We start from the raw sequence: 22,443 nt of genomic DNA, 5'->3' as shown, positions 1-22,443 counted from the left end.
TGGCCCCTGAAAACAAACAAATAGGTACAACCACCGGCGCGAGCACGCGCACACACGCACGCACGCACACACAACGTTTTTTGTTGAAACATATATACATCAATATTTAACAGTGAGCAGCAATCGTCTCTTCAGCCTCGGAGAAGATGGCGGAATACGTGATAACCCCCATGTTGCCGTAGCAACTGAATGTTGAAATCAACTAAATATTGGATAGGAGATTCAACCTGTGTGTGTGTGTGTGGGTGCCTAATAGTTCGTCCAGAGGAAAATCAATAGCTCCATACGTTATCTGTTCTTCCACTGTTCTGGTCCATCGCTCCACTCAGTCAAGCATCCCCTTTCCATCCCTCTTCCCATTATCCTTCTTTCTTTTTCTCCCTCTCTCTCTTTGTCCCTCTCTACCTCCCCTCCCTCTCTCCTCCTCTGCCTGCCACCAATCGCTCCCTCCCCCCTTTCCCTCCATCTGTCTCCCTCCTCTTCTACTTCACCCTACCCCTCCCTCTCAATCCTGCCTCTATCCTCCCTATCTCTCTTTCCCTCCACCTCTTGCAACCCCTCGCTCTCTCTCTCCCTGTCTCTCTCCCTCTATCCCCCCCCGCTACCCCTCCCTTCGCCTTCTCCCTGCCACCTTCTTTCCACTAATATCTCCCTGTTTCTCTCCTCCTCTCCCTGTATCTCCCCCTCTCCCTCCCTCTTCACTGTAAAGTTCGCTGCAGTAGACCCGACAGAAACCAGCACAACAACAAAAACACGAAAGCTGCGGATGACAGTGACAACATGTCATACAAACTTTTAATGGAACGGACAGAAATCACAACACAATGATTTGTCTTTATGATCAAAACAAACAACAATAACCACGAAGAAATAAACATGGAATGACATCATAATAATACACAGTGTGCAATATGTTTATTATTCATGAGGCTGACGAGCACAAATTTAATTTCATTTAATTGCTTAATAAATATGTCTTTAAAAACATTAATATCTTATATATTATCCTATTTATATAATTAAAAAAAAACACTGGAAAGCTATATGTAGACGCGGGCAACTACTATGAATAAGTACTGATTTATTAAAAATATATCTCATCGTTGGTATCCTAATTCACAAATAAACAAACACTTTTTGCCATTGTAGGATCCTGGTGTGTTGCAGTAACAGGAACAAAATAAAACATGTACTGGAGTGAAAGTCTGTTCTGAGACCAACATCAAAGTACTGTTGCACCAACGCTGATATGAAAGTCATGGTGCGTTTTCGTGCTGACGAGGTCAAAACATCGCAAAATTCACCACGCGATTTTTCCACAACATTTTCCACAAGTTTTGGTGATGATATTTTTAAATTAGTCCAACGCCAGAGATTGAGGCCAATGAGGCTGAAGGCAAAGGTCCAGGATCCGAAAGAATGTCTGGAGAATATCCTGACCGCTACCGGACCGCAAACCTTTGCACTCATATAATGCTCAATTTATATTATCATGTCATTTCAATTTCATTTCATGGTACATTTATATTTTTTTCAGGAAAAACAAGACACAATCCGTTACTTAAATGATGAAGGTTAAACAGTGTTAATATCCATTCTACACACTAAACACTTCTTGGCTGCCTTTTAATTATTTTTGACTGATTATATATTTTCGTTGATTGCTGTAACACACTTGAAAAATGTATGTTATAAATAAAAAAAATATTGTTATTATTATTATTATTATTATTATTCCTAAGAATAACATTTATTTTAATTAAAGATTTAATTATTATTATTTGTTAAGGCTGACGTATTCTTTTTATATAAACATATATGAAGACATGAACACACCAGAATGCTTGGTGAAGGGGTTCTGGGTTCCTGCAGCAAAGCTGTTGGTAAAAATATAAATTTGGATTATTCTAAGTGCCACCTGACAGGCATTATCCTACTTTCACCAAGACTCATAACATGACTGTCTGTGCCCTTGGTAGGATCTGTCTAATACCTGGAATATACAATACAATATACCTTCCTATACAATGAAAACACTCTAGGTCCACGAAATTAGCAGGCCTATAGGCGTTTTCTGTACACTGGGCTTGTCATGGTGTTATCATTAGGTATCAATTTAGAACGAACAATTTGGAACCACCTCCGAGCTGCCTACTCCTAATTTAATCAGCACCCAAAAGCCAATCAAAAATAATGCATTCAACTGTAATTATCAACATATAACGGAAATGTTTCTTAGTTATCGTAAAATATGTAGTACATATCACCTGAAAAAATGGTGTGGTCAAACTGGATGATCTTTATTTCCTATTACCATAATATGTAGACTAGACAATGTGCCCATGTCCAGAGTCTAGTTATGACACTTCTACCATACTGTATTGCCATCAAGGCAAGTCATTTGAGTTGTTGCCGTTCCATTAAAATGTGGACTTAATTTCAACTAATATCATATATCAATCCATAGCATATCACAGGTATTTAGTAAAATAGTCAACGGAGTGGGAAACCTCACGTTGGAGATTGTCACTAGTTTCTGCAGTTCCAAGCAATTCTCAAGTTTGCCTGGGACCATTTGACAACGTCTGACAATGAGACCACCTGGTGACCAGTACCAAACCACTTCACCTGAGTGAGCCGAAACTCGAGCTCCGCCCCCCGGCTTTCTCAGCTGAGGTCCGGCCGGGTGTGGCCGGGTGTGGCTGCAGGCGATTTGGTCGGCGTTCGGAGTTCCGAGGCGTCAGGGAACGTCGCGGCTTCACCACACGCGACACGACTCGGAGCCGCGGTTCATCGGCGATGCCACTGGGCAGCTGAATGCCGAGTGGAAAGCTTCGTAGTTACTCATCGCCCCGATGACCCTGCAGGTGGACACAGGGAACGGCTAGCCTAAATGGATGTCATTCTCTGTGCAAGTGTGTGTGTGTGTGTGTGTGTGTGTGTGTGTGTGTGTGTGTGTGTGTGTGTAGTGTACCCACGAAACACACAGAAGGAGCTTCATTGAAATTGGCGACCGTAGAACTCAAATTGAATCCCACTACATGAAATGTTCTTGGCCAAATAAAACAAATTCTGATTCTGGGTAGGGTAGTTCAAAACTGTGTAGGTGTGAAGGTATGTAGGTGTGTGTGACTGTGTGTGTGTCTGTGTGTGTGTAGTGTACCCACCTGTATTTCGGGGGACTGTGGGCTCCACTCTGAATCTGATCCCTCGCCGCCTCCGGTCTGTATGAGTTACACCTCACCTGCAAAGCCACAAGTCATAAGTGAACTGTGCGTGTGTGTGTGCGTGTCTGTGTGTGTGTGTGTGTGTGTGTCTCTGTTTACATGTGCGTAGCTGAGGAAGAACAGCTGATTGTTGTTCAGTTCCACTCCAGGCAGAAGATGCTCTTCCACTCCTCCTCTGCTGTTATCCACCCACCTCCTGTAGGCCTACAAGGCCACACACACACACACACACACACACACACACACACACACACACACACACACACACACACACACAAACAGAAGTAGTGAAGTTCACGCACGGTAGCCGTTTAGACATTTCGAAGAGACATTTGAAGTCTATACAGAAATAGAATGTTGTTTATCTGTTACGCTTTGATTCACCTGAAGTTTAAAAAATGCAAAGCACAGAGGTTGTTATTGTATTACATTGATATTGAACAGGGAATTTCAGAACGGTCAAATAATTCCTCAGCTCCACGGAAGATTCGGAAGTTATTGGCTATGTTGGACATAAGTGTACATAATTAAATGATATTTTTCCGGCTTAGTAGTTACAATGACAGTGGTTGTCATTTATCATAGTTCATATAACATTTATTGTCATTATTATAGATTGTAAAGAGGATGACGAAACATTTTCTGAAAATTACATCAAAAATACATCATTTCGTCATATTTATTATGAAATAGGAATTGTCTTCAGAGCTTGTTCATCAAAAATGTGGTATATTGGCATGTATTGCTAAATATGTCAAATCTAGATTCCACATCTCTCAATATATTTAATTGTATTTTTGTGTATTAAATTATGTTTTTCAATATACGTTCGTAAGACAATGCAAGGAACCGGCTCTAACCGCTAATCCACCTCCAGCCCCAAACTGCAGTCTAACTAAGTCTCCTTTTCCACATTGTCAATCAGGTTTTTATTCAGAAACTTTCATTTCACACAGAGGGGAATGGACCGCACCCTGAACGCCTCTCGTATTCCTCCATTGTCTGCAATGTTCTCTGCCAGAGTCCTCTTCCCTCGAACCTGCACAACAACACACATGTCACATACATATACTGTATATATACACACATATACATACACATATACATACATATATATATATACACACATTCACACACATATACTTACATATACACACACATATACATACATACATACACATACAGTATATATATATATATATATATATATATATATATATAGATATATAGATCTGGTTGACAGCAAATTTTTTTCTGTTTGTAAACACCTTTTCTACTCATAGAACGGAAGCCAAGGCTGGACTTTCCCTATAAGTTGTGTTTGGGTGTTAAAAACAACACAGATATGAACGGTCAATGTGTGACTAAAGCAACTGTACAATTCCTCTGTCTCTTTTTGTCCCTTTTTGTCAGTGGTGGCCATATTCCTGACCTCGACTGGCCGAAAGAGCTCTGAAGGGGCAGAATGGCACCCAGCCATGGTGGTGTCATCCTCACCTTCAGCCCTGCCTCCTCCCAGTGGTAGTCATTGTACTGGCTGATCATACACTGCGTCTTCTCATTGAAGGCCGCTATGGACGAGTTGCTCCACCACTGGTCCAAGTTCCCATTCTTGTCATACTTGCGTCCTGCTCGCAAAAGGACACGAGGTTGAACCTGCTGACCGGGGCACTGTTTCCACTTTACTGTTGGGTTGGTTGCAAGTTAACGTACCGTTGTTGTCAAAGCCATGTGTTAGTTCATGCCCAACTATCACCCCAATGGCCCCGTAACTTAGGGACCTGGAAACACACAAGAAGCTGTTAGTCAAGTCAAATCTCCCTCTTAATCACGGCGGCAGTCTCAAAGGCTGAAATCATTCCCGAAATGACTTGCAAGTTGCGCCACCTTCTTGATCGTGTACTAGTAAGGTTCACGGGATGCGGAACCAAAAGATGCTCTGACCTCATGGTCGACCGAGGACGACCACGAGGGGACGTCTGCGATATTATCCTCTAACCTGCCTCAGTCGGATGGGCGTAGCGCTAAAATGTGTATAAACTGGCTTTCCACTTTCCTTCACGTCCATGTATGTTTCGACCAATGGGGTTGCTGGGGGCAGGGCTCCGTTAGCACACGTTAACGCGGAATGGGCCCTAGAAAAGAGGCGCTGGGAACCCAGGTTACCCCCTGGCTTATAATGAACACAAATAAATGAAAGACGCGGGACAACATCCTGTCCGGACACCGACGTTCTGAGACAACATTTCTGTAAAAGGTTTCTAATGGTCGTTATTAAAAGTCTCATCTCTGCCACTCGTGAAGGAGTTTCACTTTGGCTTGACATTCCCGCAACTCCCCGCAAATTCCGGGGACGGGGCGGGGCGGGGGGGGGGGCTCAAGACTTAAGCACCCCCCCGCCCCCCACCGATCCCAGACCATCAACTGAGGTCACTTTGCGGCAGGATTTTCTTGTTAATAATGGGTGGAGGGGGCATCATTCAGGCCGCCATTACCTTCAGGTCACACCTACGTTCGCTCACCTTGGATACTCTTTTCCCCAAAAGAAAGGCTTTTGAAGCTCTCCAGCGGGGAACCCTAAACAAAACAAAAAAACAAAACTAAAAAAAACTGTCTTGTCATCTGCAGCCCGTCTGGTAGAATTGATTTTTACTTAACCGAGCCTGACAAGTCAGGGAATGTAATTTCCACCAGCCACACTCAGAAATGTCATTTCAGAGTATAGTTCCAGGCCAGCGACCGACTGGCTTCTGGTTGCCGAGGTAATTCAGGGCAAAGGTACCACACACATTAACCATAAAGATACACATGCTTTTAAATACTATTTATAATTTAGTTATTGGTATTTACTTCTACTCTTAAGGTTGCATTTTATGTTTTACTGCAAATATTGAACAGCAAGGCACCACCCAATGGTGTGTGAGGTATTCCCGATCTGAAATGACTTATGAACATGAACTATTATCTATTATTATTATAGTGCACATGCAACATAGTTAACCTCTATAGACCCGACTAAATGCTTGTGATATTAACATGGTCAGGGATTTTTGGGATTTCTCAAAGTCCTCAATTGATGCTTAGAATGGTCAAAAGTCTTACTGATTTGATTGGTCGATGAGCTGTAGAAGGCGTTAACTGTTGTCGGATTTGTGAACCACCTGGAAACACGCCAAGAAACCGAGGATTCAATTTTAAGCTGAGAAAACCTAAAATGCAAAGGTTCTTCAAATGAAAACATTTTTTTTAGGTTAATGAGACAAAGATATACAGCATCTGCATATAGGCAGGTACTGTATATCCGATATTATATCTTATACCTGGTATATTTACTGTATACACAAGCACACACACACACACACACACACACACACTCACACACACACACACACGCTAAAGTCAAACACAGGAAGTCATGTAGGAAGTTAATGACAGTAAGAGTGGCAGCTTCCTACTCTGTGCGTGGGACGCTCTTCCTGAGCCACGCCAGGTCAGACTGGGCGATAAACTTCAAGGTCTGCATGACGTTCCCAAAGTAATCCTTCTCACTGAAAGATAGCTGGAACAAAAAAAATAATAAGAAGAACGCAGATAGGGGGCGTGTCTGTCTGCAACACCGTCCGACGACCAGGTTTGAGCCACGGTACCTGCTTCAAGTCATGGTTGAGGTAGCTGTCGTTCAGGATAAAATTAGGGTATCCAACTTTAGCCAGGACTGCATGTGCCTGGACGGGGGGGGGGGGCGGGAATCAGGGGGAGAGGAGAAAGATATCTACATTTGATCTCAAGCATTAATTGGAACCAGTTATCCAAAAAGATGAGTCTATGAGTCCTGCAAAAGAGAAGGAACAGTCATAGTAAGCAACCAAGAGGAAAGCTGTTCACACATGACATGGATCCGGGCTGAGGTGGGATTAGCGTCTCACTGTCGCCCTCTACTGGACGGCCGCAGAACAGCTTCACACCGTGTCCGTTTTACCACGTAAGCCAATGGGGCCAGAGAGAAACTTCTGCATAAAAGGTTGTTCCGACGGGTTCACTGCTTATTTTATAAGTAAGTTACTCATGGGAAGGGGTTGTTTTTTTTTTTTGTTTTTTTTCCCTGGCCAGGGAGGGAGGTTCTGATGAAATGAATCCGCGACAACGTTTTTGCCTTTTCCGTGGCTCTCTCCTTCGTCGGGCCGTCCATCCAGTCGTTCTCATTCTCCAGCATGTCAATGAAGGCCCAGCGCACGCCCTCAATCAATTCCTCCATCTGCAACGCACGCACGCACGCACACACACACACACACACACACACACACACACACACACACACACACACACACACACACACACACACACACACACACACACACACACACACACACACACACACACACACACACACACACACACACACACGCGTGCTGGGAAAAAGTTGTAAATAGGATATGTGTGCAACATCATTGAAATGAGACATTTAAAAATGTATCAAGCGGTTGAGGTCATTTCAGGGGGAAATACACCTAATAATGACAAACTCTACCACTTAAACATACTTAACACACACACATACACAATGTGTCAGTTGACTTAAGCGAGTGTGTGTGTGATAAACAGATGAAATCTGTTTACACTCACATGCACACACACACTCGTATGCACACACACTCTCACATGCACACACACACACACACTCACTTGCACACACACACAAACGCACTCACATGCACATGCATGCACACACACTAACATGCACACACGCACTCACATGCACACACATTCACATGCACACACACACTCACATGCACACGCAAATGCACAAACACACTCATATGCACACACACACTCATATGCGTATATATAACGTATATATAAAGAGCATAAGGAGACCCTTTATCAAGATAGACACACACCATGTGCTTCTTGTCCTCTTGAAAGTGCGTTTTCACAAACAGGCGGCCGGTGGCGTAAACAAGTGTGTTCTCTATGTAGTTCACACACTTATCCCACCGTGGCGTCAACGACGTCATTCCTGTGGTGACCTGGAGATGGAGGCGAGAGGGCGAGAGCGGGAAGAGGAGGTCAAAGGTCACAGACATTAACAGTAGAAGTGAATTAATCTCACTTGTTCCTGTGTTTACCTCTGGTCGATCCCTTAAACAACATGACCCCGCCATAGCAAAATGACTTTGAGAAGCTCCAGTTAAAGTAGTTTTTTTGTCATTTTTGTCATTGGAGCACGTCATGTCACATGAGTCAGGCTTCAGTCTTCTTAGTTGTTTTTCAATGGATTTTTTCAAATTTTTTCAATTATTTTTATATTCTACTTCTTAAAAGCATTTTGCTTTGCTTTTATTGTCACTATCCGATGGCCTTATTTAAATGTAAAGCACTTTGAATTACATCTGTATGAAAGGTGCTATACAAATAAAGGTTTTTATTTCATCATTTTTATCATTATTATTATTATCATTATTATTATATCATCAATTGAAGTAGAAGAATAAAATAATGGTAAAAAAATAAGTGATAATAATAAAGTAAGAATGGTCTCTAGTAAATGGCTGTGTAAAGTAAAAGGGTATAAAAAAAACAAAAAAATAAAAATAACAAAAGTAAAAAAAGATGGAAATGGTTTTAGTTCAGGCTAAAATAGTCTCTTGGAATTCTGTGTTTTACAATAAAGGCATTCAAAGCGACACTAAATCAGGGTTGCCAGGTTTGCTGCTTTGTTGGCACATTTGTCCACTTTTTAGGCTTTGTGTGGGTTTAGATTAGCCTTTGGGTGGAAGTTTTTTGCTTGACTTGGCAAACCAAGATCAGCCTACTTTCACCCAAGAGACTTACTTGACTTGTAGAGCGGGAAGAAGGGAAAGAAGGTAAATAGGCATTTGTGAGAAACGATTTTTCATCCAAACACTCGAAGCAAATCTGCCAGACTGCTGCTATTTACCGTTTGGTTAGACTGAACACGAAGTGAAATGAAGGAGAAATAATTGCGGCTCAAACCCTCTGAAGTCTTTGTGTATGTGTTTGTGTGTTTGTGTGTGTGTGTGTGTGTGTGTGTGTGTGTGGGGGGGGGTGTCTCTCAATCAAAATCTTAAGTGTCTCATCCAGTGTGCTGAGGCGTGCTTGTGTTTTTCCCAAGCAGCTAAATCAGGAGCAGATCTAGTTTACACGACACTAAATAGAAACATCTTTCCTTGGGGACGAAAAACACAACAGCAGAAGTAGTTCAAGCACAGTGTGCTGCAGGTACAAAATCAAATGGAGCTCTACATCTGTGTAAACTCTCTTTGACGTCGCCGTTCCCGGCCTGATTTCTTCGCCGATCTGAAGTTGGAGAGAGGCGGCAGGGTGTGTTCTCACGCCACATGAAATGTTGAGGAGGCATTGTGTGTTCACTCAGCTAAACGGGGGGGACCTGCATTTCCCGGAGGTCATTTCAGTGGAAACACTCAGACGAATGGAAACCCATCCGAGCCCATCTAGGACAAACTTGGTGAGGTTTCCCAAAGTACTTTGTGAGAACACACAGCCCGCTCTTTGAGTGGAGTAGTCCACCCGGGCGTCCATACCAAATTCTAACTGTTCCTCTAGAAGAGAGGGACTCTAACAGACCTCTACTCCACCTCTACTCTGCAGCTACTCTACTGTACCTCTACTCTAAATCCCCACAATCTACATCCTTCTACACTACCTGGAAATCTACCTCTAACTCCACTCTACCACTATTTGACTCTACCTCTACTCTACTTCTAAATCCCTTGGATCTACCTCTACGCCACCTCAACTCTACTCTAGCTATACTCTACTTCTAATCTATGTCGAGGTAGGGGTGGGGTCTAGGGTCTACCCCACCCCTACCTCTACATCCATGCTACCCCTCCCCTACTCTAAATCCCTCTACTCTCAATCACTGTACTCCACCTCTACTATAGCTATGCCCTAAATCCAGGACCCACGCAGGATTCGCTGGGTCTCCAGCCCCTTTCCTTTCCCGCACAATCCCCCTCCCGCTGGCCCAGGGGAGGGCGGATGTCTACCAGCTGGGTCCTGTGGTACCGCGGGATGCTGTCTCCCTTTCACGTGCTGTACCCTCTCTGTCCCACGTCAGATCCCAGGGCGGTGCCGCCAAGGTAACTCAGGGAGCTGCCAGAGGTCTGGGCAGGAGTGCGGGCACTGCGGACGGCATGGCCAAGACCGCTGGGACTGCCCCTGGATGGAACTCTGCCAGGTGGTCCGGGTCGACGGCCTGCCAGACCCCTCCCCCAGTCGGGAAGGGGCCTACCGAGTACCTGTAAGGCTACAAGGGAGTAGACATCAGGCTTTGATGGACTTGGGCTGTTCACAGACGATGATCTAGCAATGCCTGGTTCAAACTGGGGCTTTGGTGGAAGCATCATGGGAGAAATGTGTTGTGTGCATGGGGATATTCACACTGGTCCGGCTTGAAATTAGTTACAAGGGGAAAAAGCATAGGGTACAGCGGTTTGTTCGCCCCTGTCGCACTTCCTGATTTTGGGCACAGATTAGCCAGGGTTTGAGGGTTGATGAGAGAGGCTAGGGGAGTGTGTGTTAGTGTTAGTGTTGCTCCCTACATCCAGCTCTAAATTGCTCGTAAAGTGGCAAGGGCCTTTTGTGGTCACACAGCAGTCGATTGTGAGGTCGAACGGTCTGACTGGCAGGGTCATCCTCCGGCACCCAACGCATCGAACGGTCTGACCAGCAGGAGGTGACAGATTTATCCCCTAAACTTCTTCAAAGAATGGAGGGAGGGGGGTCTGTGGCTCTGGTCACACCGATCATTGAGCAAATGACCAGGCCTCATGTCCCTCACACACCACAATGTGGAGACAACCCCGGGGGTGAATGTGGCGGACCAAGGGGCATGGTTAAGCCGGGGTTGCAGACTTGCATGGCTTGCTTCCACTGACCTCACAGCTGCTCTGAATCTGTCAAATCAGCGCCCGTGCGGCACTGATTGATCCGGTCTGGGGCAGGGAGCTTTCTTAATGTTTGTCTGTCTTGCAGAGAGGGATCGACGCACAAGCTCGTCAGCCGACCAGGAGCCAGAGCAGAACGTCATTCCTCCTGCGCCCAACGCATTATTCTTTAACATTTATCCTTTTGGCCAGCAAGCTTTATTGTTCCGTTAGTTTTATAAAACAAAGGCACAAAAGAGTCTCCCTGCCTAAACCCGTACCTGTGGGCAGAGACCCCCACAAATCTCAAACTCTACCTCTATACTTCTACTCTAATCTACCTCTACTCTAACTATACCGTACCTCTACTCTACATGTACCTTCCTCCACTCTACCTCTACTCTTCATGTACCTTCCTTCACTTTACCTCTACTCTACTTTCACTCTACCTCTACTCCACCTCTATACCTCTACTCTAATCTCCCTCTACTCTTACTATACCCTACCTCTACTCTAAATGTGCCTTCCTCCACTCTACCTCGATTCTACCTTCACTCTACCTCTACTCCACCTCTATACCTCTACTCTAATCTAGGTCCCTCTACTCTACCCTACCTATACATCCACTCTACTCCTCGTCCCTCCACCTCTACACTCAAGCCCTCTACCCTACCTCTAACTCCACTCCACCTCTACTCTCAATCCCTCTACTCTACCTCTACCTATATTGCCCTAAATCCCTTTTCATTCCCTCCTTTATTTGACATTTATCAGTTTGTTTCATAGGGGCCAATATATGAATATGAGTATGAGAAAGTAGGAAACTGGATAGAAGTGAGAAGTGTGTGTGTGTGTGTGTGTATGTGTGTGTCTGTGTGTGTGTGTGTCTGTGTGTGTGTCTGTGTGTGCCAACCCGTGCAAAATCCAGGTATCTGTAGAGGAAACGCCGGCTCAGCGTCGTTATCCTGGAAAAAACTGCTCTCCACTGAATGTAGTTAGCGACCGTCCTGAGAAACAGAGGGATTCATTTAATAATGCTGAAAGCTTAACGTTATCAGTATTTTAATGTTGTCTTATAATACATCTCTTTTTTTACACGTGTACTATAAAATTAAAAAAATTATCTTCTGGAATATAATACAAATCATAATAACCATAAACAAACTATTTCTATTGTCATTCCCATATATTATTTAATATTGTTTTTTGAGTAGGGTATACTGTACTACTACTACTACTACTATTACAACTAAGGGTATACTATTTATTTATGAAATATGTGATAAACAAATATTATATTTTCCAATTCATATGAACAAGAGGTCGTCTATGAGGTGTTATACATAATAACATGCTGAAGATATTGTCAGGACAGTGTACAGTACATTGACAGACCAAGAATAAACCGAGAATGTCAATCTTGCTCCAGACATGGATAATATATTAAAATTACATAAAAGAGAGAGTGAGGGAAAGAGAAAAAAGAGAGGGGGGGGGGGGTAAAATAAAACAAAATATAAATAAATGTGATGAGATGGCGAGAGGGGGAACACTTTGACAGAGAAAAATGACAAGAGCAGAGAGAGAGGGAAGGGGTGATGGAAAGAAAGTGAAGCAGGGAGTTAAGGAGAGAGAGAGAGAGAGAGAGAGAGAGAGAGAGAGAGAGAGAGAGAGAGAGAGAGAGAGAGAGAGAGAGAGGGATATTAATTCCAGTATGTAATCTCATAATACACTCTAATATACTTAGAATGAAGGACAGGAGCCCTCAAGCCATAACGTTTGTGCAGTTGTGTGTGTGTGTGTGTGTGTGTGTGTGTGTGTGTGTGTGTGTGTGTGTGTGTGTGTGTGTGTGTGTGTGTGTGTGCATCTGTGCGTGTGTGCGTGTACCTAGGCTCAGTAGAGTTGATGAGTTTGAAGAGCTGCTTGAAGTACTGAGGAGCACGCAGGATCACAGGCTCCGAGTGAGAGATGGAGCGTTCCGCGTCCTCCTGAGACTCAACCACAGCTCTGACATAGGACAACCAGTTGAACTGGAGGGAGACAGACAGAGAGAGACAGAGACAGAGAGAGAGACAGAGGCAGAGATAGAGAAAGACAGAGAAACAGAGAGAGAGAGACAGAGACAGAAAGACAGACAGAAAGAGACAGAGCGAGAGAGAGACAGAGAGAGACAGACAGAGAGAGAGAGAGAGGGAATTGATTGTGATTCCAGTGGTACAAGCACAAAAAAAGGAATAAAATAAAATAAAATAAAGGCATTCAAAGTGGAGGTGGGATTGCATCAAGGATCAGCTCTGAGCCCTTTCTTGTTTGCAATGGTGATGGACAGGTTAACAGATGAAATCAGGCAGGCGTCTCGGTGGACTATGATGTTCGTGGATGACATTGTGATCTGTAGCGAGAGTAGGGAGCAGGTTGAGGAGAGCTTGGAGAAGTGGAGGCAGCATTAGAGCAGGAGTGGGCAATTATTTTTTCCATGGGGCCACACGAGAAAGAAAATATTGTGGAGGGCCGGGCCAAAAGGCTGAACTCAATTCTGCATAATATTAATTGTATTTCTTTATAAAAAGCAGTAAATAGCATTGTTTTGACAAGCTGGTAAGAGTAGGCTATATGTTATAATTAAGCAATGAAAGTGAGGTTCCCTTACAAAAAATGTCATTTATTCAATCAAATTTCCCAAAGCGATGGTAAACAAAATGTGAACCATTTTACCATTTGTGACTTATATTAGTGAACATTTTCAGTCACATTCCCTCCAAAATGCATTTTGAGTTTCAAATACTGTTGGAAAGTGGTTCTTAGCATTCTAAAGACATCACAATATTGTCTTTGTGCTCCAAACATTAAGCAAGACACATATTGAACTGTCACTGAACATGAAGAAAAAGTCAAAACTTGCTACTTCACGTTCCAGCTGAAGCTCCAGATTCCCCACAATTTCCTTGATCCTTCTTGTCACGGTTCGCCTGGACAGCGGCACTTGCTCAAATGCTCCTTTTTTTTCAGGAAATATTAGTGCTGCAGAGTCCACCAAGCACTCTATGACAAACTCCCCCTCTGAGAATGGCTTACTGTTTTTAGCGATTTTGTGGGATATCACAAAGCTGGTCTTGGTTGCTGCATCCCTGGATGTGTGAAGCTTGGTAAAAAAAAGCCTTGCTGCTTAGCTAGCAAAGCTTCCGACGTCTGCGCGCTTTCAGAATCAGTCAAGTTTTTGTATTGCTCCGCGTGTTTCCTCTCGTAATGCCGACTCAAATTGTAGTCGGCAATCTGCTCCCCGCAAACTAAACACACAGCTTTACCTCGGACTTCAGTAAATAAATACTTAGCAGTCCAATTTTTGTTGAAAAGCCTGCATTCGGCATCTACCTTTCTTTTTTTACCATGAGCGGACATTTTTGAGGGCTAAAGTCGTCTTGTGACCTGCTTGTGACAACGATCCAATCATGCGCACGTCTTGATATACGTATTGCGTCATTATGTACGTGAATAAAAAACAACTTAAAAATAAAACATTACATTTAGCAGACGCTTTTATCCAAAGCGACTTACGACAGACAGAGACAGAGACAGAATACATGGGCCTGAATGGGAGGGAGGGCGGCAAAAAGCTGAGAATGCAAGGAGTGGAGGTGGAGAAGGCAGATGAGTTCAAGTACTTGGGGTCGACCATCCAAAGCAGCGGAGAGTGTGGGAGAGGTGAAGAAGAGAGTACAGGCAGGGTGGAGTGGGTGGAGAAGAGTGTCCTGAGTGATCTGTGACAGAAGGGTTCCAGCATAAGTAAAGGGAAAGGTCTACAGGACGGCAGTGAGACCAGCTAGGTTGTACCATTTAGAGGTGGTGGCACTGACAAAAAGGCAGGTGGCTGAACTGGAGGTGGCAGAGTTGAGGATGTTGAGTTTTCATTGGGAGTGACAAGGATGGACAGGAATAAGAATGAGTACATTAGAAGGACAGCTCAGGTTGGACAGTTTGGTGGAAAAGTGAGAGAGGCCAGATTGAGATGGTTTGGACACGTGTGTAGGAGGGATGAGAGTTATATTTGAGGTTATAGTTATAAGGATGCTGAGGATGGAGCTACCAGGCAAGAGGAAAAGAGGAAGGCCAAAAAGAAGGTTTATGGATGTGGTGAGGGAGGACATGCAGGCGGTTGGTGTAAGGGAGGAAGATGCGCAGAACAGAAGGTATTGGAGGCAGATGATCCGCTGTGGCGACCGCTAACGGGAGCAACCGAAAGAAAAAGAAAGAAAATAAACAATAAAATTAAAAAATGGAGCAAGAAAGAGAGAGCATATGAGAAAGAGGGGGAGGGAGAGGGAGGGAGGGAGATAGGGGGAGAGAGAGAGGGAGTTGAAACCACCCCTCTCCCCCCACAGAATTCTTTCTTATAATTATGTTTTCAATTTAAAACAGATGGACGTTGACTAATAATTAATTATAAATTATAATTGTTTATGAAATATATTGTTTATTATTTCAATGTTTTTGATAGTACATAGTGGAGCATAGTTGTCCGTTGTTAATTTGACCACCTGGAACAATATGCACGAGTGTGCGTGTGTGTGTGTGTGTGCATGTGTGTCCATGTGTGCGTTTGTGCTTGCACGTGTGTGTGTGTGTATGTGTGTATGTGCGAGCGTGCGTGTGTGTGTGTGTGTGTGTGTGTGTGTGTGTGTGTGTGTGTGTGTGTGTGTGTGTGTGTGTGTGTGTGTGTCTGTGTGTGTGTGTGTGTCTGTGTGTGTGTTCCACAGTACCTGTGGAATGGCTCGCTGCAGGCGTGACAGTGTGTATCTGTTGTACATGTTCTCGCTGGTTCTGTTCTCGTATGGAATCAGGATCTGTCGACAGAATCAGAACCATCAGTAGAACAACAACAACAACAGCAGGTTAAAAACAACAACAACAACAACAACAACAACATCATAACTAGGACGAGAAGCGGAACGTGACGCTGGTGGTTTTTCATTACATGAGCCAGCTTGGTCTCGAAGGCAAGCGCCTCCTGCATCTGGGTCTGAGCCGCTTTCTCTGGAGCTCCGAGCATCACAGCCACGTCCACCATCAGACTCAGCAATGCTGCCCGGTACTGGAGGGCAAGCGGGCAGGGGGGTGGTTTCAGAGAGATGAGAGATGTTTCAGACAAGTTTTTATATTTCTTTAAGTGAGAAAAACTGACAAAAGAAAAAACAAAACCACAAAGGAAAATCCAAAGATCCAAGGTCGTCCTTATATTTGCAAAAGAGTAAAACCGTCTGTAAAGAATTGTCCCACAACTCTTAGATTTGACAGAGATCGCTGAGGGCTGTTGTCAAATCCTTAAATAGAAATAAAACGACTGTATGCATAAGCACACCCATCGACTAGAGATGTTCCGTGTCGGTTTTCCCTATGAAAAGAAAAGAACCACTGCAAATCGAAATCACATAAACTCACGGATCAGAGTAGTGTCTGACACAATGATGGCTTTAAAAGTGGTGGAACAAGTATAGCAATGATTCCACGAGAGACCATGATGTGAAGTCGGTTTGATATTGGTGACAAATTGTATTGATTCACTTTGGACAAAAGCACCTTCCTGACAATGTCATGTAACGTGATGCATTAACAAGACGTTCTTTTACTGACTGACTGACTGACTGACTGGTGTCAGTAAAAAAAAAAAAAAGTAACGTCAGTGAAAATAATCAAGCGAGTTGATACGCTGGAAAATTATTTATAAAAATCGAATTATTTATAAATAAAGCTTGGCAATGCAGTTGGACACCTCCTGAGACATTGACATGGGCTTTAAGGGAGAGGAGAACTACGCAGGCGGCGATTCGGAGGCAGAGGAGAGAGAGAGAGACACAACTCACAGCCTCAGCGGAGGTGGTGTTGGTGATGTAGTCCTCCCTAGAGGACAGCGACAGGGACGCCTGGTCCAGCTGCAAAATCCAAGCAAAATGCAGTCATTTGCAGGAAAGTCACTATATATCCACATTCCCCAACTTGCCATGCGCGCCGCCAGAATTCATTTTATTCATTAATTCATTCATTTCATTTTTCAGAGGAATTCCCTTTATTATATGAAAACCCCCGACAATCTGTCTGAGGAAAACTTGGTTTGTCGGTCGGCTGATCAGAGGGATGTACCGCCCAAAACTCATCGGAAACAATCGCGTGATTTCAAGCTGAGGGGAAGAAACAAACAAGGATCGGGAGATTGTTTCACAGAAGGAAGGGACAGTAGAGGCTAGATTGCGGGACGCCATCCACCCACCCACCCACCTTCAGCAAAAATAAATAATCAGAAAGGTATTGAAGTCATTTCCCACGGCAATGCTGTATTTTTTTTTTCCTTGATATGGGCCTTCCGGAGGGGGATCAGGGTGGGCAAACATTTCACTGCACTGGGGTCAGGTTAGCCGATGTTTGAGAAAGCCCAAGATGCATCTGGACACAAAACCCCATAAAAAAATACCAATATATATAATAAATAAATAATATAGATAAATACATTTAAAAATATATAAATATATATAATAAATAAACAATATAGATAAATACATTTTAAAAATATAAATATGTCATCTTAAATTTCTAATGGTGGTCCCATATCCCAATTTTGTGATGGTTTCGAAAAGGAATTGGCACGGTTGAACAAATAACGGAGGTGCCATAGAGACAGGATGGGGAAACGTTTCCATTGTGACCATGTGATTATTTTGGGATGGTTTTGGGATGTTTCGGGCAAACGGCCTCTGACCTTGATGACGTAGTGGGAGGAGTTCTTGTCGTCGGGAGAGACGTACAGGCGGACCAGGACGCTCTTGCTGTGCTGGTTCCTGATCTCAGCCAGTGACTGCAGCAGGTTCCACTGCCGCAGCGACCACTGCCACTCCTTCCCGAGCCCCTCCCCCAGCACCGGCCAGCGGAAAACTGGCACTTTGAGGTTCTGCAGGATGGGCTGCGAGTCGAGCATCTCCAAAATGGCTGCATGGCACATAAAACAGAAAGACGGTTAACCTTTATGTACTGTATATACCGGCTGTTCCTCCCGAGGACAAACCAATAAAGGACGGCCTCTCTAATTGAGGCGGCGTTACGGAGGAATTGGGATTCATAGAAGGGCCAAAATCTGCAGCATGGTCCTAGAGTTCAGCGGTCTGGTGTGACACACACACACACACACACACACACACACACACACACACACACACACACACACACACACACACACACACACACACACACACACACACACACTCTCGAGTGTGTGCCCAAGATTGGGCAAAACCTTAGCATTTTAGCACAAAAAAAAAGAAACAATGAATAATAATAATATTGTACTAATACTAATATTGTATTGAATTAGTCATATTTAGTCATTGGTAATATGAGTGATATTAACATTAGAAATATAATATTAATATTAGTAATATTGTAGTCATTACAGATTTTAATATGATTAATATTAATTATAATAATATTAGTAATATTCTATTGAAATAAAATAGTAATATTTTATTATGGCTTTATAATGATGATGTCCAGTGGACATCACACACTATTTACATATTCGTAATGAATATCTTTCATTACAATAATTCTACAGACTTAACAATAATCCTCCCCCCAATAAAAAACCAACATGTAATACATTACAAACATGGATAAAAATTCAAAGACACTGTAACACACACAAACGGTGTAAAGCATAAAACAGTGGCCGATGATCCCCCCCCCCCCCCCCCCCAAAAAAAAAAATCCTGTGCAAATGTTTTCCTCTTGGGGGTGCTTGTAATGGCCCTATTGAAGAGGTCTGGTCTTCTCCGCTTTATAAATCACTTCAGGAACAAAATGTGTCAGACTGCAGCAGACAGACTGTGTACTGTGTTTGTAGAAGCAGCGTGTGTGTGTGTGTGTGTGTGTGTGTGTGTGTGTGTGTGTGTGTGTGTGTGTGTGTGTGTGTGTGTGTGTGTGTGTGTGTGTGTGTGTGTGTGTGTGTGTGTGTGTGTGTGTGTGTGTGTGTGTGTGTGTGTGTGCGTGCGTGAGTGCGTGAGTGTCTCACTCTCGTTCATGCAGGAGCGGTACAGGGTCTTGGCCTTGGACACGGCCTCCAGCTCTTCAGCGTCAGATGGAGCCTCCAGAAGCTCTGTGCACAGGAATGACCTCATGGTTACTACCGCATGACTTCATAGATCCAGGGGTGATAAAATACAACACAATAAAATAAAATAATGTTCCATTAATCCCTGGGGGTGAAATCCACAAGTCAAAGGAAAACTGTCTGTTGCCTTTTGTTACCTAGTGAGCCAGCGTGTACCTGTCACTCAAACACCAGCTTATGAATATTCATTAGGCCGAGACCACGCCCACACACATTATTCATTTACTAATAAAAACAAATTAAATTTACTAAATGATTTATAATGGCGTGGTCAAGGTTGGCAAACATAAAAAAGTCTGACTGATTTATGAGTTTGGGCCTCCTTTTATTTTCACACTATAAGGGAATGTGAAGACATTAGGATTGAAAAATACAAATTACTGTACACTCTTTTTACGATGTCCATTTCAACTGAAAAACAAAACAAATTTAGTCTTTTCCTGTGCCATTTTTATTAGCATGAAGCTGTGAAAGTGTGATATGCAGCTCCTGTATCTACTAGATATAAAAAGAAAAAATAACAACACATCACAAGTGGCAGTATTTAAAAGTTATACCAGAGAGATAAAATACAATTCAATTATATTTAATTACGTAATTTGATAGAATAAGATAATAAAAAATATCATTATAAATAATATAATAAAATATATATTTATATTATATATAATAAAATCTATTTTTTAATAATAATAATAATAATAATAAACAATAATAATATAATTGTGTTTGTGCCGATTCTACAGTCTTTATCGGTAAAGCATTCACTACATCACAACATATTTCCCCGTCCCCACTTTCAGGACAGGGCGGAAGATAAACTTGAAGGTAATGTCTCTGGGTCCCTTCTGCCCACTTTTGGCTCAGCGGGGACAGCCTGAACAAATTATCTCAACTTTTGCTTTATTTCATTAGCGAGGGATGAATATTAAATATGTTTCAGGCTCTTGCGGTAATGAACACAGTATATTTCACGGAGACAGATATGGAGGGGGAGGGGGGGTGGATTTCCATCCCTACAAAAATGACAAAAATTGGAATAAGTTTGAAAAAGATATATTTCACACATCAGGGACTCTGCATGTGTTGGAGGCTTCAATGTGCTCCATGCTGTTTTTTTTTTTACTACTTTTACAATGCAACTACTTTACATTCTATTATGTATTCTTTTATTTATTATCTCTCAGACTGTCAAGCTTCTTAACATGCTAATCATTTGTAGACATGCACCAATAATCACCATGACAAATTCCTCGTACATGTAAATTCACCTGGTAGAATAAACTCATTCTAATTCTGATTCAATGTGTGGCTTGTGTTTTAAAAGGCAATTTATTAAAATTAGTATTATTTTTAATATTATTATTATTATCGTGGGTCCAACCCAATTGTTATTGTTCAGATTTTTGTTATTATTATTATTTTCCTTGGCAATTTTTAGGATAAAAGTGTCTGGCCCATGACAACTGCTGGACACACGGACATGGTTCTAGGTCTCGTTAGAACCAGGACATCTCAGACATCTCCTGGTTCAAGTTTGATCCATACCGATCTACATTTGGAGCAGCAATTAGTGAAAAAACAATGATATTTTATCTCAGTTAAAGTTAACAGAGTTTGTGGAGCGGGACGGCTTGTGACATCATCATCCTATTTCTTATATATGTGCAGGTTTTGGCTCCAGACACTCATTTGCATCATGCGAGGTGTGTGGTGTAGACTCCATCGCTCTGTCGTGGTTACAAACTGTGGGTATGTGGGTGTCTGTGTATCGTCCTGCTTGACATGGGCGGGGCTTTTCCTTTGATATTTTATCTCTTTTGCTAAATCAAGGGGTCAATCATTGGGTCCCTCCCTAATTGCTGGGATTCGAGGAAGTCGTAACATACAAACTGTAGGAGTCCAAGACGGAGGGACGAATATGATCATATTCGTCTGTCTGTCATCATTGCCCGACATGGCGCCAATTGCTCACCTTCCGTCACTGAGAGTGCAGCTCTATTTCCACAGTCAACACGGTAAGTTATAAGAATAAGTTCTCAAGGCAAACATGGGTGGTTGTTTAAAAGACAGGAGAGTTACTCAGTGTAGACCGCATAGTGGTTGCTCCACAAAACGATCAACCGTGAGATGACAGACCTGGGGAGCCCATGTGGCGTTCAATGTAAACTCGGAAAATCGTGCTGCGTTTCAGAGAACCCAGAAAGCTGGAATAAGCACCAAACAGGACTAAACTGGACCCCGTGTATTGCTGCCTGCAGCAACATTTATTATTATTATAATAATAATAATAATAATAATAATAATAATAATTATTATTATTATTATTATTATTATTATTATTATTATTATTATTATTATTATTTTCATTGTATTTTCACTGTTATTATAATTTATTTTCCATCTGTGCAATGTGCTTTTTAAATACTGTGTTTATTTACGTTCATGTCAATAAAGCCTAACTGAATTGAATTCACACACGTGCAGACCTTTGAGCCGGATGTCGACGTGCTGCCGCAGCCAGGGGTAGATGCCGTACGAGGAGGAGTCTTCGGGGATGGGATTCTCCTTCAGCCACCCCCCACAGGCAAAACCATAGAAATCAACACAGGGATCCACGGAACGATCCATCTTACTGAGGATGGACCCCGCTAGAGCGGAAGAGAGAGGGGGCGGCAGAGACAGGGAGAGACAACGAATCATGTGTGGTGGAACTATTCTATATTTTTAGCCCATTTGCCACCGCAGGTGCTATTTCAGGAACCAGGAAGTTATTTGTCAGTACAGAGGAACTCCCCCCGCCCTACCTGCCTCAATGCATCCTGGGGTCAGGCAGAACTCCTCCTGATGGGTCCTCTGTGACACTGCGAGGGCAGAACAGGGTTAATGCTGAACACAGACAATGAACCCTGCCACTTTGTGCTCCCTGCATTGTGTTTGTTTGTGTTTCTGCTGTTATTATTTTAATTCTTCTTATTGTTATTAGGACTGCCGTTATTATTATGATGCCTCCGTATGTTCACTATACTGTACAGCTATCTCTATATTTGGGGTCAATGACATGACATAGCACAGGAAAAATTTAATTTTATATTTGAAACTCAAAAAACATATTCATTCATTCATTTTGGGAATTTTGTGGCTTTAAATCTAA

The 22,443-nt window shown here is 42.9% G+C and overlaps 1 protein-coding gene across 2 annotated transcripts in view; it reads right to left on the bottom strand.

Moving 5' to 3' along the window:
• Positions 1-773: 773 nt before the first annotated feature.
• Positions 774-22,443, bottom strand: part of phex (phosphate regulating endopeptidase homolog, X-linked) — a 24,100-nt gene continuing 2,430 nt past the window's right edge. Inside the window, exons 3-24 of one of the 2 annotated variants that reach the window (XR_013844666.1) lie at positions 22,097-22,153; positions 21,779-21,940; positions 19,191-19,274; positions 17,886-18,112; positions 16,996-17,064; positions 16,110-16,226; positions 15,895-15,978; positions 13,025-13,167; positions 12,051-12,144; positions 8,126-8,254; positions 7,381-7,482; positions 6,875-6,952; positions 6,683-6,786; positions 6,330-6,388; positions 5,750-5,804; positions 4,941-5,008; positions 4,725-4,855; positions 4,201-4,266; positions 3,327-3,431; positions 3,168-3,244; positions 2,629-2,861; positions 774-1,877 (exon numbers count right to left, since the gene is read on the bottom strand). Coding sequence is in view for 1 of the 2 variants with exons in the window: in XM_080020553.1 (XP_079876679.1) it covers positions 2,759-2,861; positions 3,168-3,244; positions 3,327-3,431; positions 4,201-4,266; positions 4,725-4,855; positions 4,941-5,008; positions 5,750-5,804; positions 6,330-6,388; positions 6,683-6,786; positions 6,875-6,952; positions 7,381-7,482; positions 8,126-8,254; positions 12,051-12,144; positions 13,025-13,167; positions 15,895-15,978; positions 16,110-16,226; positions 16,996-17,064; positions 17,886-18,112; positions 19,191-19,274; positions 21,779-21,940; positions 22,097-22,153 (2,114 nt within the window). In the remaining variant the exon portion in view is untranslated. Of the gene's footprint in view, positions 2,862-3,167; positions 3,245-3,326; positions 3,432-4,200; positions 4,267-4,724; positions 4,856-4,940; positions 5,009-5,749; positions 5,805-6,329; positions 6,389-6,682; positions 6,787-6,874; positions 6,953-7,380; positions 7,483-8,125; positions 8,255-12,050; positions 12,145-13,024; positions 13,168-15,894; positions 15,979-16,109; positions 16,227-16,995; positions 17,065-17,885; positions 18,113-19,190; positions 19,275-21,778; positions 21,941-22,096; positions 22,154-22,443 lie in introns of both variants that reach the window. The other variant, XM_080020553.1, reaches the window with a different exon arrangement.

Source organism: Zeus faber (genome assembly GCF_960531495.2).
Source record: "Zeus faber genome assembly, chromosome: 19".
In the NCBI taxonomy this organism is placed as follows: Eukaryota; Metazoa; Chordata; class Actinopteri; order Zeiformes; family Zeidae; genus Zeus; species Zeus faber.
The sequence above is the reverse complement of the archived record's forward strand: the minus strand, read 5'-3'. Positions and strand labels throughout refer to the sequence as shown.